The sequence below is a fragment of the Gopherus evgoodei genome, chromosome 2 (genome assembly GCF_007399415.2).
Source record: "Gopherus evgoodei ecotype Sinaloan lineage chromosome 2, rGopEvg1_v1.p, whole genome shotgun sequence".
NCBI lineage: Eukaryota > Metazoa > Chordata > Testudines > Testudinidae > Gopherus > Gopherus evgoodei.
Genome location: NC_044323.1, coordinates 161,983,659 through 162,001,092, shown reverse-complemented (window position 1 = coordinate 162,001,092; position 17,434 = coordinate 161,983,659). Strand labels below are relative to the sequence as shown.

General features: G+C 48.2%; 1 protein-coding gene across 1 annotated transcript in view; it reads right to left on the bottom strand.

Moving 5' to 3' along the window:
• ADGRA2 (adhesion G protein-coupled receptor A2) overlaps positions 1–17,434 on the bottom strand; it is a 123,544-nt gene that overhangs the window by 5,133 nt on the left and 100,977 nt on the right. The window contains exons 9-18 of the mRNA XM_030552149.1: positions 15,141–15,342; positions 14,403–14,552; positions 13,772–13,933; positions 13,391–13,591; positions 13,104–13,305; positions 12,394–12,602; positions 8,619–8,746; positions 6,449–6,572; positions 5,898–6,043; positions 5,229–5,318 (exon numbers count right to left, since the gene is read on the bottom strand). Coding sequence (XP_030408009.1) covers positions 5,229–5,318; positions 5,898–6,043; positions 6,449–6,572; positions 8,619–8,746; positions 12,394–12,602; positions 13,104–13,305; positions 13,391–13,591; positions 13,772–13,933; positions 14,403–14,552; positions 15,141–15,342 — 1,614 coding nt within the window. The remainder of the gene's footprint in view (positions 1–5,228; positions 5,319–5,897; positions 6,044–6,448; positions 6,573–8,618; positions 8,747–12,393; positions 12,603–13,103; positions 13,306–13,390; positions 13,592–13,771; positions 13,934–14,402; positions 14,553–15,140; positions 15,343–17,434) is intronic.

Genomic DNA, 17,434 nt, shown 5'->3' with positions numbered 1-17,434 from the left:
AACACCACTAGTTATCAGTCTCCATTCTGAGAATTTACCATTAATTCCTACCCTTTGTTCCCTGTCTTTTAACCAGTTCTCAATCCATGAAAGGACCTTCCCTTTTATCCCACGACAACTTAATTTACATAAGAGCCTTTGGTGAGGGACCTTGTCAAAGGCTTTCTGGAAATCTAAGTACACTACGTCCACCAGATCCCCCTTGTCCACATATTTGTTTGACCTCTTCAAAGAACTCTAATAGATTAGTAAGACACAGTTTCCCTTTACAGAAACCATGTTGACTTTTGTCCAACAATTTATGTTGTTCTAGGTGTCCGACAGTTTTATTCTTTACTATTGTTTCGACTAATTTGCCTGGTACTGATGTTAGACTTACCCATCTGTAATTGCTGGGTTCATCTCTAGAGCCTTTTTTAAATATTGGCGTTACATTAGCTATCTTTCAGTCACTGGGTACAGAAGCCAATTTAAAGGACAGATTACAAACCCTAGTTAAGAGTTCCACAACTTCACCTTTGAGTTCTTTCAGAACTCTTGGGTGAATGCCATCCGGTCCCAGTGACTTGTTAATGTTAAGTTTATCAATTAATTCCAAAGCCTCCTCTTGTAACACTTCAATCTGTGATGGTTCCTCAGATTTGTCAGCTACAAAAGCTGGCGTAGGTTTGGGAATCTCCCTAACATCCTCGGCTGTGAAGACTGAAACAAAGAATCCATTTAGTTTCTTTGCAATGACTTTATCATCTTTAAGCGCTCCTTTTGTATCTCGATCATCGAGGGGCCCCACTGGTTGTTTAGCAGGCTTCCTGCTTCTGATGTACTTACTTTATTACCTTTTGAGTTTTTGGCTAGCCATTCTACAAACTCCTCTTTGGCTTTTCTTATTACATCTTTACACTTAATGTGGCAGCGTTTATGCTCCTTTCTATTTACCCCACTAGGATTTGACTTCCACTTTTTAAAGGAAGTCTTTTGATCTCTCACTGCTTCTTTTACATGGCGGTTAAGCCACAGTGGCTCTTGTTTAGTTCATTGACCGTGTTTCTTAATTTGGGGTATACATTTAAGTTGGGCCTCTATTATGGCTTCTTTAAAAAGCGCCTATGCAGCTTGTAGGGATTTCACTTTAGTCACTGTACCTTTTTAATTTCTGTTTAACTAACCCTCTCATTTTTGCATAGTTCCCCTTTTTGAAATTAAATGCCACAGTGTTGGGCTGTTGAGATATTCTTCCCACCGCAGGGATGTTATGTTATGGTCACTATTTCCAAGCGGTCCTGTTATTAGTTACCTCTCGGACCAGCTCCTGTGCTCCACTCAGGACTAAATCTAGAGTTGCCTCTCCCCTTGTGGGTTCCCCTACCAGCTGCTCAAAGAAGCAGTCATTTAAAGTATTGAGAAATTTTGTCTCTGCATTTTGTCCTGAGGTGACATGTTCCTAGTCACTATGGGGATAATTGAAATCCCCCACCATTATTATTGAGTTCTTAATTTTGATAGCCTCTCTAATTTCTCTTAGCATTTCATCATCACTATTACTGTCCTGGTCAGGTGGTCGATAGTAGATCCCTAATGTGGTGGTCTTATTAGAGCATAAAATTTCTATCCATAGAGATTCTATGGAACATGTGGATTCACTTAAGATTTTTACTTCATGTGATTCTACATTTTCTTTCACATACAGTGCCACTCCCCTCGCACAACCTGTTCTGTCCTTCGGATATATTTTCTACCCTGGAATGATTGTGTCCTATTGATTGTCCTCAGTCCACCAGGTTTCTGCGATGTGTATTATATCAATATCCTCCTTTATCACGAAGCATTCTAGTTCACCCATCTTATTATTTAGACTTCTAACATTTGCATACAAGCATTTTAAAAACTTGTCAATGTTTATTTGTCTGCCCTTTTCTGATGCGTCCGATCTGGCCCTTACATTATCCTTTTCCATCCTCTGTGCCTAACTGTAACCTAGAGAAGTCTGTGTCTGATCCACACGCTCCTCTGCAGCAGTTGGCTTTCCCCCATCTCCTAGTTAAAAAAACTGCTCAGCAACCTTTTTAATGTTAAGTGCCAGCAGTCTGGTTCCACTTTGGTTTAGGTGGAGCCCATTCTTCCTGTATAGGCTCCCCCCATCCCAAAAGTTTCCCCAGTTCCTAATGAATCTAAACCCCTCCTCTCTACACCATCTCATCCACACAGTGAGATTCTGAAGCGCTGCCTGCCTACCTGGCCTGCATGTGGAACTGGGAGCATTTCTGAGAACGCCACCATAGAGGTCCTGGATTGCAGTCTCTTCCCTAGCAGCCTAAATTGGCCTCCACAATGTGTCTCCTACCCTTCCCTGTGTCATCGGTACCTACATGTACCATGACCACTGGCTCCTCCCCAGCACTACACAGAGGTCTATGAGATGCCCTGAGAGAGCTGCAACCTTCGGACCAGGCAGGCAAGTCACCATACGGTTCTCCCCGGTCATCACAAACCCAGCTATCTGTTTCTAATGATTGAATCTCCCATTACTAACACCTGCTGTTTCCTACTGACTGGAGTTCCCTCCCCTGGAGAGGTAACCTCAGTGTGAGAGGCAACCCCAGCACCATCTGGAAGGAGGGTCCCAACTATGGGAAGGTTTTCCTCTGTTTCCCTGGGCCTTTCATCCTCCTCAACAGCATGGGACTGTCTGACAATTCTACAGTGTCCTGGAAAGCCTCATCAACATACCTTTCTGCCTCCCTTAGCTCCTGCGGTTCCGCCACCCTGGCCTCCAAAGCCCAAGAGCTCCTTGCACTGAATTCACACAGACACCACCTACCCACAGGGCAGGTACTCATACCTGCTGGGCTTCTGCCTGCATGGTCTCCTAGTCACTGACATGGTTTTGTTTCAATCGTGAGGTCTTAAGCAACAGCAAGGGGCCCTTGCCCCTTCCAAACTCCCTGTTAGCAGCCCCATGTTGCTTGCGCACTGCTGCATATAGCCCTGGCCTGCTGGGTAGCCCCACCCACTGATGAAGGCTCAGCCAGTCAACAGAGGCTTCTAGTTTTCATGCTTTCTGTTGAAGCTCACAGCTTCCAGCTGGCAGCCATGGTCCTTCAGCCAACCAACCAATCAATCAGATGGACAGACAAGCTCAGCACACAGTGAGTAACTCCCCAAAGGCCTGTGCATTATTCAGAAACAGCATCGGCAGTAACTAAGGGGGGTGGAGAGGTGTCAACAGCGTGTTGTAGGAATAGATTCAAAAGCACAAAGACTTTTCCCCTTCACTGGCATGGGCACTCACAGAACATAATTCCTTGCTCAGCTCTCACCTCTGCAAACAAAACATACTTGCCTGGTTTCTTGGCAGATTAAATTCAAACCCCGAATCATTTAATTGGGTTGGATCATGGCATGGAAAGATCTTTCATTTCTCGTTCAGAAATAACTAACTTTATAAGAACATAAGAACGGCCGTACTGGGTCAGACCAAAGGTCCATCTAGCCCAGTATCCTGTCTTCTGACAGTGCCAATGCCAGGTGCCCCAGAGGGAGTGAAGCTAACAGGCAATGATCAAGTGATCTCTCTCCTGCCATCCATCTCCAGCCTCTGACAAACAGAGGCTAGGGACACCATTCTTTACCCTTCCTGGCTAATAGCCATTAATGGACTTAACCTCCATGAATTTATCTAGTTCCCTTTTAAACGCTGTTATAGTCCCAGCCTTCACAACCTCCTTAGGTAAGGAGTTCCACAGGTTAACTGTGCGCTGTGTGAAGAACTTCCTTTTATTTGTTTTAAACCTGCTGCCCATTCATTTCATTTGGTGACCCCTAGTTCGTGTATTATGGAAATAAGTAAATAACTTTCCTTATCCACTTTCTCCACATCACTCATGATTTTATATACCTCTATCATATCCCCCTTAGTCTCCTCTTTTCCAAGCTGAAGAGTCCTACCTCTTTAATCTCTCCTCATTTTAGTTGCCCTTTTCTGAACCTTTTTCTGAACTAGAAAAGTATATCTTTTTTGAGGAGACCACATCTGTACACAGTATTAGAGATGTGAGAGTACCGTTGATTTATATAAGGGCAATAATATAGTCTCAGTCTTATTCTCTGCACACTGCATGGACATCTTCAGAGAACTATCCACGATGACTCCAAGATCTTTTTCCTGACTCGTAGCTAAATTAGCCCCCATCATATTGTATGTATAGTTGGGGTTATTTTTTCCAATGTGCATTACTTTACATTTATCCACATTAAATTTTGTTGCCTAATCACTTAGTTTTGTGAGATCTTCTTGAAGTTCTTCACAGTCTGCTTTGGTCTTAACTATCTTGAGCAGTTTAGTATCATCTGCAAACTTTGCCACCTCACTGTTTACCCCTTTCTCCAGATCATTTATGAATACATTGAATAGGATTGGTCCTAGGACTGACCCTTAGGGAACACCACTAGTTACCCCTTTCCATTCTGAAAATTTACCATTAATTCCTACCCTTTGTTCCCTGTCTTTTAACCAGTTCTCAATCCATGAAAGGACCTTCCCTTTTATCCCATGACAGCTTAATTTACATAAGAGCCTTTGGTGAGGGACCTTGTCAAGGGCTTTCTGGAAATCTATGTCCACTGGATCCCCCTTGTCCACATGTTTGTTGACCCCTTCAAAGAACTCTAATAGATTACTAAGACACGATTTCCCCATTACAGAAACCATGTGGACTATTGCTCAACAGTTTGTTTTTCTATGTGTCTGACGATTTTATTCTTAACTATTGTTTTGACTAATTTGCCCCGTACTGATGTTAGACTTACTGGTCTGTAATTGCCAGGATCACCTCTAGAGCCCTTTTTAAATATTGGTGTTACATTAGCTAACTTCCAGTCATTGGATACCGAAGCTGATTTAAATGACAGGTTACAAACTTTCCAGCAGCTGTTTGCTATTGGTGCTGATGCTGTCAGGAAGCCATTCTCTAGCAGTCTGAGGATAACATTCAGCTGCAGCTATAGGATATGCAAAAGCCCAAGTAATGATTTCTGACCCGCCCTGATCTTGAAATAAGAGTGGATCGTGTCCTGGCATGGTGGGTTTTTGCTTCTCTGCATGTCTCTGATCTACACTGCTGCAATGTCAGCCTTTCTTCACCAGGCCCCCTCTCCTCGAGGCGAAGCACTAGTGCCTGAAGGAGGAGGCAGGTAAGGGAGGAACAATTCACTGCTCCTGTAGCACTTACTAGGGGTTGTTATCCTGGTAATTGTGGATATTGACAGCCGCTGTGATCCCACAGATGATGAGGGGGATCCCGCCAGCAATCAGATAGAATCTGTAACATGAACAAAGCCATGGTTACCGTGCTGCCCCCAGGGAATGTAATCATTTTGGATTGTGCCTGTTTGCAGGTGTTACTCCCTTTATTCCAGCTGGAATTACAGTGCAGGTTGCCTAATCCTTCTCAGCCCTGTCAATTGCTTGTAACTTTCTAAATCTCTTGTCCCAGGGGCTGAACAACTCTGCCATCTTTGAGATGGCGGATCTTGGGAGAGAACTACACTTTCCCTCAATGTAAGCTTTCTAGCCCCCACCCTGTTGTCACTATTACTATTGGTTTTTTTTAAAGAGTGCCACCTCTTTAAGGAGAGGAAATTGCCCAGCCCGAGAAGCAATAAAAATGGGCTTGAAAAGAAGAGTCTGTATTAGGTAACACTAAGCGCATGGATACTTTAAGGAAAGACAGCTGCAATGCATGTCACAATTGAAAACCTCTTGCTTAAGTGCTCTGATGCTAGCTGCTGGGCAGTGAATGAGACAGGCTGGGTGCTACTCCCTGTGGCTTTCTCCTGAGCCTGTCTCTTGGCAATCGCTTCACACTAGTAATAGCTGCACCACAGAGCAACATCTGTACCGTAGCATGGGCCGAGGGGCTGGCTGGGGCACGTCTCCTTCCTGCTGCTGTGGCGCCTTCCACGTCACCTCCTTGTAGATGACTCTGGCCTTCACTGCCATCCACAGAAGAGTGGATAAGGAGGAGTAGTGCAAAATGATGCCAACCTACAGGGCCAGAGGTTACAAAGCAGTCAGGTCAGTGGGCATAGGTGTGCATATTCCTGCTAGGAGTTGTTAGATTCAGGCACTAATAAATTACTGTTATCATGGCTGGCTGTGGTGAATGCTGGGGGAAACTTTGGCCTGCTCTGCTAAATGCATTGCGGCGGCTGCTGCTGCTTTTTTTCTCTTGCATCTGTGTTTCTAATGTACTTGGCCCCAGAGGAAGCAATCACCTCTGCCCAGACCTGAAGCGCTTTCTGAGGAGGATCTCTTTGCATTTCCTGGTGGGGGCCTCTCAGCCATGGATGCTGCCAGTTGTGACACACAGGGTAGTGGTCTGTCATGGGCTCAACACTTCGAACACAAGTCTGCTTTCCCTAGGACTGTCTAAAGCTGGTCTGTACTTACTGCTTGGCAGACAATCATGTAGTTGGTCAGAGTGATGCCTCCTGCAAACACAGCCGATGTCATGGCGATGTAGAAACAGAGGTTAAGCAGCATGTGCCAGCACTTCCGGGAGATATGAATGGTGCTGAAAGAGAGGCGTGCAGCAGGGCTGATTAGCTGCTGTCTTGGAGGGGTTAAATTCACCACTACCACGCTGTGTGTTCTGAAAGTCCCTTCCAGCAAACAGGTACTACACATGCTACTACTTGGGCAGGGTTGTAGCCTTCCCAAGGACTGAGCATTTACCTGAATTATAATAGTCTTAGGTACCTTAGAGGTCCTCAGAGAGGAGTCAGTAACAGCAACCCGGTAATTCTGGAATAGTTGCTGTGAGAGAAGCTCTCTCAGTCTCTTTGGAATTGTTTTACTAAGACTGTCAGAGGGTCATTTACATCTTTAAGCATGCACACAACTATTTTGAGCTGTAATTTTTAGGAGAAAAGCTAATAGCTGGACTCCCACCTCTTGAACTCTGCACATACAGATGGCTCAGAGAATGCCTGTGCATTTGCTCTGGTGTCAGGAAAAACTCCAGACTTTACATGTGAGGCTTTTTACAAGTGAAGCTGTGATGCTAGTGTGTTAATATTGAGGAAAACACACCACTGTTTATCCATATTCAGTTTTTGTTTATTTTAAACAAGGTTTAATGCTGTAACTTTTAAATAAATTTCTTTTCATTACAGTGATGTAAATGTTCAAGGTTTATTAAAACATGTGTTTTGTAATATTTAAGTAATTCTGCTGCTAAATACCAGTGCTATTACTTGAATTAAACCATGCCGGATTTCTTAACCTGCAAGGGGTTAGCAAGAAATACAAAGGGTAAATGGTGTGGCTCTCCAGTGGCTGATCGGTATGGGCTTTATTGTAGGAAACTTGAGGCAAGGGAGCCTGAAGGATTTTAAGCACCCCCAAGAGGAGAGTGTGATGATTCCTGAGAGGATGAAAAACAGACCGAGAAGATAACGGGAGAACTTGCCCACCAGCTAGGATGGCAGGGTGATGGATAACAGTACGGACATCTGAAAAGCAGAGTAGAATGGGCAGGCTGCACTGAACACTACGCCTAGCTAGGGGCTCGACTTTTCTATCCTACTCCTAGGTGTATTCTACAGATGGAAGGAGTACCTCAGGGTTCTCCCTTGCGCTGGGCACTCTACACCAGGGGCCAGACTGGGCCAGACTGTCCCTGCTCCTGCCAACTTACTGACGTCAAGAGTGGGAGAAAGGATTGTTGTAAAATAGGGAATCGAATTCATTCTAAGACTGTGGCCCCTGAAATCTGGTTTGCATAAGGAAAATGTGCTCCAGTCTATAAATCAATTCTGGTCCTAGAGACCAACTGAACTATAATGAAGCAGTCAAACCCATTTGCAGTAACTACAGCATTTTTCATGGCAGAGCTGCAGGAAAACAAGGCATGGCCTGGGGATTGGACAGTGCCTCAGGTTTGGCATATCCACCTCTGTCTCCATGTAGAAGGGATGCCCACTCAGTATGGGGGTCCTGTGGTCCCATTGCCACTCAGGTTTAATCAGGAGGGGATTAAATTAATGATTACCAAGCACAGCCTGTTCTCCATACCAAAATCAGTTAGCTAGACCAGTAAGTGTCTGGTTTCCCAGCTCTCTGATGACCTTGTTCTCAGTGGGTGGTAAGGGTTATAGCATATGGACCCTTAGTTTAATTTTAAAAATAGGATTGCTGACTCCAATGTCTGGGTCTGCGGTGTGAGCACTCTGCTGTGGAAAGATGACTGCTGTGTGCATTACTGTGCAGTGGGGAACAATAAAGAAGGATTTGTTTGACTGACTCTGGTATCCTCTGTCAGGAAACAGGAGCCCAGGGTGTTCTCTCTCCACTAAAACACCTTGAAACAAAGTCTCCTAAAGATCGATTTGACAGGAAGTGCCTTATGCCCTGTTGTGGCTGCTGGCTAGTGCCTCAGTGAGTCTGAAAAAAAATCCAGGCTGGTAGACAGATCCCTCATTCCTCCAGCTGCCACTGTCTATGGCCAAGGGCCAGGGGGTATTTATCTACCTTTCAGCTCCAAACCACTGAAGTGCAGCCACCTCTGAGGTGAAAGTGGCAGCTGGTTAACAGAGTACAGCACCACATCCCCGCTCACCTGTGGTTGATGATGTAAGTGATGATGGTGGTGAACAAGCACAGCAGCAGGAGGGCAGTGCAGGTGTAAAGAACAGGATGCAGAACCTCAGCTGGGCCTGCTGCCTCATGGGGGAAATTGTTGAGTTCCTAGTTACAAAAACAAAATTAGTTTCACATCTACATCTAGCTCCACCCAGCAGAGGGGTTACGAGGCTGCTTGTAAGCTGGCTAAGTCAAGACTGCCATGCCAGGGCCTCTGGAGATTGCTGCTGCCTCAGCCCACATCCTGTGCATGAGCAGACAATGACCCTTATGATCCCCTCTGCCATCTGGGACCACTCCCCTTCCTTGCAGGCCAGCTGGAAGGGGTGAGGGGGAGCTAGTGAACAGGATTGGCTAATGGGAGTTTGATGAGGGAGTTTAAGTGCAAAGAATGTTAGGTGTATCTAGCCCCTGTAAAGGTCAAAACACCGCTTGATAAAAACAAAGCGCCAACAAGGGAACAAGCTTTGGGAGTAAAAAGAGAACACAGGTAGAAGTCCAGTAACAGAGTGGGGGGCCACCCACTTTATTGCACCCAATGCAGCATGTATGATTACCTGCCCTATGGGCAGGTGGCGTATGTGTGCATTCGGTGCAAGGAGCTCCTGGCCCTCAAAGACCGTGTACGGGCTTTGGAGACCAGAGTGGCTGAGCTGGAGGAGACAGAGAGGGACATCGATGAGACTGTCCGGGACACAGTAGGATGGTCCCACCCCTGGTCTGACAGCCTCTGTGCTCTTGAGGAGGATGGGAGTCTCAGGGAAGGAGAACATCCAACTGGAGCAGAGGGAAACGTTCCCTTCGTTGGGATCCTCCTCTCAGATGATGATGTGGTATCCTTTCACACTGAGGATACCTCTCCGGGGGAGGGAACTCCAGTTATTAGGAAGAGACAGGTATTAGTAATAGGCAGTTTGATCATTAGAAACAGATAGCTGGGTTTGCAAGAACCACATGGTGACTTGCCTGCCTGGTGTGAAAGTTGCGGATCTCTCGAGACATCTGGATGGGCTTATGTGTAGTGCTGGGGAGGAGCTGGTGGTTGTGGAACCTGTAGGTACTGATGACATGGGGAAGGAGAGAGGTCCTGGAGGCTAAATTTAGGCTGCTAGGTCAGAGATTAAAGTCCAGGACCTCCACTGTATCATTTTCTGAAATGCTTCCAGTTCCATACACACAGCCAGTTAGACAGGCAGAACTGAAGAGTCTCAATGCATGGATGAGATGATGGTGTAGGGAGGAGGGGTTTATATTTTTAGGAACCAGGGAAGCTTTTGGGAGTGGGGGAGCCTATACAGGAAGGATGGGGGTCTACCTAAACCAAATTGCTAGCGCTTAAAAATAAAAAGGTGGTAGAACAGTTTTTAAACTAAGGGCTGGGGGAAGGCCAATGGGTGCAGAGAAGCATGTGGTTCAGACGTCCCTTAGGGGAGGATCTATAACTGGAGATTCCCTATGTCCTAATAAGGAGAGGATGGAAAATGATAAAATACAGGGAGGATCTGATGAGAAACAGTCAAATAAAAAAACAGTCCGATTCAATTACAAAAAGTGACAAGTTTTTTAAAAGTCCTTATATACCAATGCTAGAAGTTTAAATAAATAAGATGGGTGAACTAGAGTGCCTAGAATTAAATGAAGATATCGATATAATAGGCATCATAGAAACCTGGTGGTATGAGGATAATCAATGGGACACAGTAATACCAGGGTACAAAATATATGGGAAGGACAGAACAGGTTGTGCTGGTGCAGGAGTGGTACTGTATGTGAAAGAAAGCGTAGAATCGAATGAAGTAAAAATCTTAAATGAACCAAACTTTACCATAGAATCTCTATGGATAGTATTTCTATGCTTGAATAATAAGAATATAGCAGTAGGGATATATTACAGACTACCTGACTAGGATGTGATAGTGACTGAAATGCTCAGGGAGATTAGAGAGGTTATTAAAATAAAAAGCTCAATAATAATAATGGGGGAGTTCAACTATCCCCATATTGATTGCGTACATATCACCTCAGAAAGGGATGCTGAGATAAAGATTCTTGACACCTTAAATGACTGCTTCTTGGAGCAGCTGGTCCAAGAAACCCACAAGAGGAGAGGCAATTCTTGATTTAGTCTTAAGTGCAGCACAGGATCAGGTCCAAGAGGTGAATATAGTTGGACCTCTTGGTAATAGTGACCATAATATAATTCAATTTAACATCCTTGTGGCGTGGAAAACTCCACAGTGGCCCAACACTGTAGCATTTAATTTCACAAAAGGGAACTACAAAAAAATGAGGAGGTTAGTGAAACAGAAATTAAAAGGTTCAGCACAAAAAGTGAAATCGCTGCAAGCTGCATGGAAACTTTTTAAACACACTACAATAGAGCCTCAACTTAAATGTATACCCCAAATTAAAAAACATAGTAAGAGAACCAAAAAAGAGCCACCGTGGTTAAACAACAAAGTAAAAGAAGCAGTGAGAGGCAAAAAGGCATCCTTGAAAAAGTGGAAGAGAAATCCTAATGAGGAAAATAGAAAAGAGCATAAACGATGGCAACTGACATGTAAAAATATAATTAAAAAGTCCAAAAAAGAATTTGAGGAACAGCTAGCCAAAGTAATAGCAATTTTTTTTAAAATACATCAGAAGCAGGAAGCCTGCTCAATAATCAGTGGGGCCACTGGACGATCAAGATGCTAAAGGAGCACTCAAGGACGATCAGGCCATTGCAGAGAAACTAAATGGATTCTTTGCTTCGGTTGATAAATGCAAAGTAATGCACATTGGAAAATATAATCTCAACTATACATATACAGTGATGAAGTCTAAATTAGCTGTTACCATTCAAGAAGGAGATCTTGGAGTCATTGTGGATAGTTCTCTGAAAACATCCACTCAATGTGCAGCAGCAGGCAAGAAAGCAAACAGAATGTTGGGAATCATCAAGAAAGGGATAAGACAGAAAATATCATATTGCCTCTGTATAAATCCATGGTACGCCCACACCTTGAACACTGCATGCAGATGTGGTCGCCCCATCTCAAAAATGGTATATTGGACTTGGAAAAGGCTCGGAAAAGGGCAACAGAAATGATTAGGGTTATGGAACAGCTTCTGTAGGAGAGATTAATAAAACTGGGACTTTTCAGCTTGGAAAAGAGGCGACTAGAGGGATATGATAGAGGACTATAAAATCATGAGCAGTAGAGAAAAAGTAAATAAGGAAGTGTTATTTACTCCTTCTCATAATACAAGAACAAGGGGCAACCAAATGAAATTAATAGGTAGCAGGTTTAAAACAAACACAAGGAAGTATTTTTTCACGCAATCCACTGTCAACCTTGGATTCTTGGAAGATAGGGCCATCAGTAGCTATTAGCCAGGATGGGCAGGAATGGCGTCCCTAGCCTCTGTTTGCCAGAAGCTGGGAATGGGTGACAGGGGATGGATCACTTGATAATTACCTGTTCTGTTCTTTCCCACTGGGGCACCTGGCACTGGCCACTGTGAGAAGACAAGATACTGGGCTTGATGGACCTTTTGTCTGACCCAGTATGGCCGCTCTTACGTCCTTATGAGAGGGGATAGGATAAATCTAGGGCAAACATGGTGTGATGCTTTGGAGCCACTGTGTGAAGAGGAGAGAGCAGTGGCCCGCCCCCCAAGACACCACCTCTAGTCTACTTCAGGCAGGAGGCCAGAGTCTCCCCTCCCGCTCCTGCCCGCCAGGAACACAACAGCACACCCCTCCCTACCATGAGCACTGCAAAGTTGTTCAGGTGCCGGCCGAGCAGGGTGGTGATGTTGGGCTCTTGGTGGGCCAGCTGACAGCCCTCGGCGCTCCAGCCCCCATTGCCCCCCAGCACCTCAAAGTTCCAGTGGGCAGGCATGGGGTCGGCTCCTTCCCTGAAGTGGCGCAGCGAGACAGTGACGGGCTCGGTGAGGTTACTGACCCCACAGCCATCTGGGGAGGGAAGGGGAGGAGAACGGCTGAGCAGATGCACTGCATGGACTCATCCCTCATTTTCTTATTCCACTCCCTGCTGCCCAGGGCCCCAGGCAGGGCCAGACCTGGGGTACCTGCTCTGCAGCTGCCTCCTGGACCTGGCTAAGCAACATCCTACCTGACGCACAAGGGGAGAGTAAAGCAGCAGCAACCAATGCTTAGTGGAAGGCAGGCCCATGGCCTCTGCATGCTGCCACGGGGGTGCCCACCAGACCCCCCCATGGGCTGGGGGGAGGCCAGCTGCTCTCCTTCCAGATAAGTTGGCCAGCAGGGGCCCCTACGGCTTCACATCTGGGTCATGGGATGGGCAAGTCTGAGCTGCTGAGAGGCGCACAGCCCACCGGGGGGGAGGACGTGGGCTCCAGTGTGAGGCACTCTGACCAGCTGACAGCAGCCTCTCTCGTAGCCCAGTGGAATGGCCCTGTCCCACTGCAGCAGTGCCAGGCTAGCACCCCTTACGTGTCCCAGCGTAGATCACGGGGGTGGCCACGCTGCGGCGCTTGCCGTTGTCGGCCAGGCGGGAGGAGTTGCCGGTGCTGCGGAAGAGCTTGCCATTCCGGAACACCAGGAACTGGACTTTGCAGGCCTGGGGCAGGGAGAGCGGGGCCGAGGTGGAGAACAGGCTGGGGGGCAGCTGGATGGAGGCCAGAGCGATGCTGTTCTGAGGGGACAGGGAGCAACAGGTTAGCAAGCCCCAGACGGCGCAGCTCTCAGGCCCTGCCCCTCCCCATCGCCACCCCCAGTACCTTGATGTGGAAGTTGGCCAGAGAGATGTTGGGTTGGCCTGTGGTGCACCTGAACTTCAGCTGCTGGTCAGCCAGGGGCTCGGCCTCCTGCTCCTGCAGCGATGGGCGCCCGCTGTCTCGCTTCTGGAAGGCCGTGCAGCTCAGCCCCGTGTAGCTCTCCGGCTTGATCAAGTAGGCCTCGAAGGCGATGTTCCTTGAGTTCTGCCGGGGCGCAAAGCAGCCAGGGCATTAGCAGGGCACCCGCCACAAGAAGCCTGGAGGCCTCGGAGGCAGAGGCCAGGCCACTCTCCCCCAGCGCCCCTCAGTGCTGACCCAGCCCCCTGCTACTCCAGCCCTGCGCTCCCTTTAGTCCTGCCCAGCTCCCCAGCCCTGGGGCCCTACCACAGCCACATGCTGCGAGTTGCTGCTGAGTACGGAGCCAGCGATCTTCTCCACGGAGCGGACGATGCGGGTGCAGGCCTTGTCCTCGATCTGAGCCATCCACAGGATGTGGTCGTCCACCAGCATCATGTTACTTGCCATCTCCACCATGACATCCGGGAGCTGGAGGGGAGCACGAGGTGGTTTTTGTGGGCTCTGACACACCCAGCCCCAGGGATTCAAGGAAGATTCCCCAGGGGTGTTTGGAGCATTGGATGGTCCCTCCACCTGTGTGCCGCAACCTCCCTTTTGGGGTGGTGACACCAGCCTGTCTCTGGATGGATGTGAGGGCCAGCAGGAGCCTGTAGAGAGGCCTAGAAGGGGGCTGGGGGACAGTGACTGCTCTAGGCAGGAGCTCACGGGCTGGAGGAGGGGAATACCTGAAGCACTCGACCCCCAGGCTGGGCTCTGCTCACAGGCACCTTGGCACTGGGATAAAGGAGCTGAGCGCTTATGGACAGCACCATGTGGAGGGGGAAGAGGGAGAACTGGGCAGAGGAGGCTGTGCGCGGAAGGGACAGAGGGATGGGAAGGGAAGGGCTGTGCAGAGAGGGCTCGTGACAGGGAGCTGGAGCAAGTGAGAAAGCCATACCTGCCTGATCTGGTCCACGTAGCCAATGAACTTCTCAATCATCTGGGCCACATAGATGATGTCCATCATATCAGAGAAGTTGGCAGCCTCAGCTGTGTACACACGCAGCTGGTGCGCCAGCGTCAGGGCATTGGAAGCATTGATGGGCATCTGCAGGGGCAACAGGGGAGTCACCAGCTGGGTCAATACCCGCCTCCTGCTAGCCCAACGCAACCATGCTAGGGAGCCGGGACAGAGACTGCCTCAGAGATGTCCTGACCTACAGCAGGGTCACTGAACTGCATGCAGGGCTTCAGCTGCAGCCTACAACTGGTACAGACATACCATGGCCACACAAGCCTGGAAACATGACAGGCAGACACAGCACTTGCCTGCCAGCCTGTCTGTCCATCTGTCTGGAGTTAGAGGCGCTGCAGACGGGAACCCAGTGGCGCCAGTCCTGCCCTCTTGGTTGATAGTTGGTGTCTGTTTGCAGAGTCCCCCAGCACCTCTAACTCCAGATGGAGCATGTGAGTAATGCTACAAATGCCGCCCCATGGGAAGCAGTGCAGTGGGTGTGGGGGACAGACAGGCTGGCAAGCAGACAGCTGTACACTGCAGACGGACAGACAGAGATGCACGCGTGCAGATGCATACTGCAGACGGACAGACAGATGACACATGCCATCAATACAGGAAGGCCAGATGGGTGAAGAGGAAACTGCTTCCTTCCCTGTGTCTCAGCCAGGCCTCACTCACCAGCACAAAGGTGTAGAGCACGCGGGTGATGTCATTGGTGTACAGGCAGTGCGAGTAGTCGCCCTCCTCCCAGCGTCCCATGCGGTCGCAGCGCCGCGACGCCTGCTTCTCCACCGCGGGGCTCCCGTTCGCAGCCAGTGAGGTGAAGGGGTACTGCAGGCAGGACTGGTAGGCAGTGATGCCGGCCAAGGTGCGGGGCCACCTAGATGAAAAGGAAGGCACGCAATGAGAACGTGCCTGGCCACTTTGGGGCCCCGGGCAGGTCCCTGATACACCATTCTCCATCACCCAGTCCACCCCCCACCCCTCTCCATGCAGGATCCTCCCTGTTCTCTCCCCTGCGATAGGAAGGATCCCCCAAAATCCACAAAGCCCCCAAATTATCCTCTTTCAGTCCCTCCTGGAAACCCTTTGCCATGGAGCTGGTAGGTCCTTGCACTGGAGACTGGTCCGGCTGCTGTCCCACTAACATCTCTCCACCCCGGTTTGTGGGTTAATTAGCCCTGCTGCATGCTGCCCACATCCTGGGTTGGGAGCTAGGGCAGTCTTTGGTCTCGGCGTGCCTAGCACTGTGGGGCCTTGATCCCCAGTCTTCAGGCCCTACAATAATAATAAGGGTAGAATCATAGAATATCAGGGTTGGAAGGGATCTCAGGAGGTCATCTAGTCCAACCCCCTGCTCAAAGCAGGACCAATTCCCAACTAAATCATCCCAGCCAGGGCTTTGTCAAGCCTGACCTTAAAAACCTCTAAGGAAGGAGGTTCCACCACCTCCCTAGGTAACCCATTCCAGTGCTTCACCACTCTCTGAATGAAAAAGTTTTTCCTAATATCCAAGCTAAACCTCCCACTGCAACTTGAGGCCATTACTCCTTGTTCTGTCAACAGGTACCTCTGAGAACAGTCTAGATCCATCCTCTTCGGAACCCCCTTCAGGTAGCTGAAAGCAGCTATCAAATCCCCCCTTGTTCTTCTCTTCTGCAGACTAAACAATTCCAGTTCCTTCAGCCTCTCCTCATAGGTCATGTGCTCCAGACCACTAATAATTTTTGTTGACCTCTGCTGGACTCTTTCCAATTTTTCCACATCCTTCTTGTAGCGTGAGGCCCAAAACTGGACAGAGTACTCCAGATGAGGCCTCACCAATGTCAAATAGAGGGGAATGATCACATCCCTCAATCTGCTGGCAATGCCCCTACTTATATAGCCCAAAATGCCGTTACCTTTCTTGGCAGCAAGGACACACTGTCGGCTCATATCCAGCTTCTTGTCCACTGTAACCCCTAGGTCCTTTTCTGCAGAACTCCTTCCTAGCCATTTGGTCCCTAGTCTGTAACAGTGCATGGGATTCTTCCATCCTAAGTGCAAGACTCTGCACTTGTCCTTGTTGAACCTCATCAGGTTTCTTTTGGCCCAATCTTCTAATTTGTCTAGGTCCCTCTGTATCCTATCCCTACCTTCCAGCATATCTACCACTCCTCCCAGTTTAGTGTCATTTGTAAACTTGCTGAGAGTGCAATCCATGCATCCTCCAGATCATTAATGAAGATATTGAACAAAACCGGCCCCAGGACCGACGCTTGGGGCACTCCGCTTGATATCGGCTGCCAACTAGATATGGAGCCATTGATCACTACCTGTTGAGCCCAACGATCTAGCCAGCTTTCTATCCACCTTATAGTCCAATCATCCAGCCCATACTTCTTTAGCTTGCTGGCAAGAATACTGTGGGAGACCATATCAAAAGCTTTGCTCAAGTCAAGGAATAACACATCCACTGCTTTCCCCTCATCCACAGACCCAGTTATCTCTTCATAGAAGGCGATTAGGTTAGTCAGGCATGACTTGCCCTTGGTGAATCCATGCTGACTGTTCCTGATCACTTTCCTCTCCTCTAAGTGCTTCAGAATTGATTCCTTGAGGACCTGCTCTATATGATTTTTCCAGGGACTGAGGTGAGGCTGACTGGCCTGTAGTTCCCCAGATCATCCTCCTTTCCTTCTTCCGTTTTTTAAAGATGGGCACTACAATAGCCTTTTTCCAGTCATCTGGGACCTCCCCCGTCCACCATGTTTTCAAAGATCATGGCCAATGGCCGAGGAGCGCCTTGGCCCCATGCTATGTGCTTCGGAGCACCGTAAAAAATGACATTTAAAACAACAGCAGCAGCTGCAGCACCTGCCTTCTCCAAGCACCTTCTGCTCCGGCGTCCAGGCTACCCTGACAGGAGAAGGACTTCCAAAGGCCAGTGGCAATGCCAACCACGGAACCTAGCCACAGCAGCCCGCTCTGTC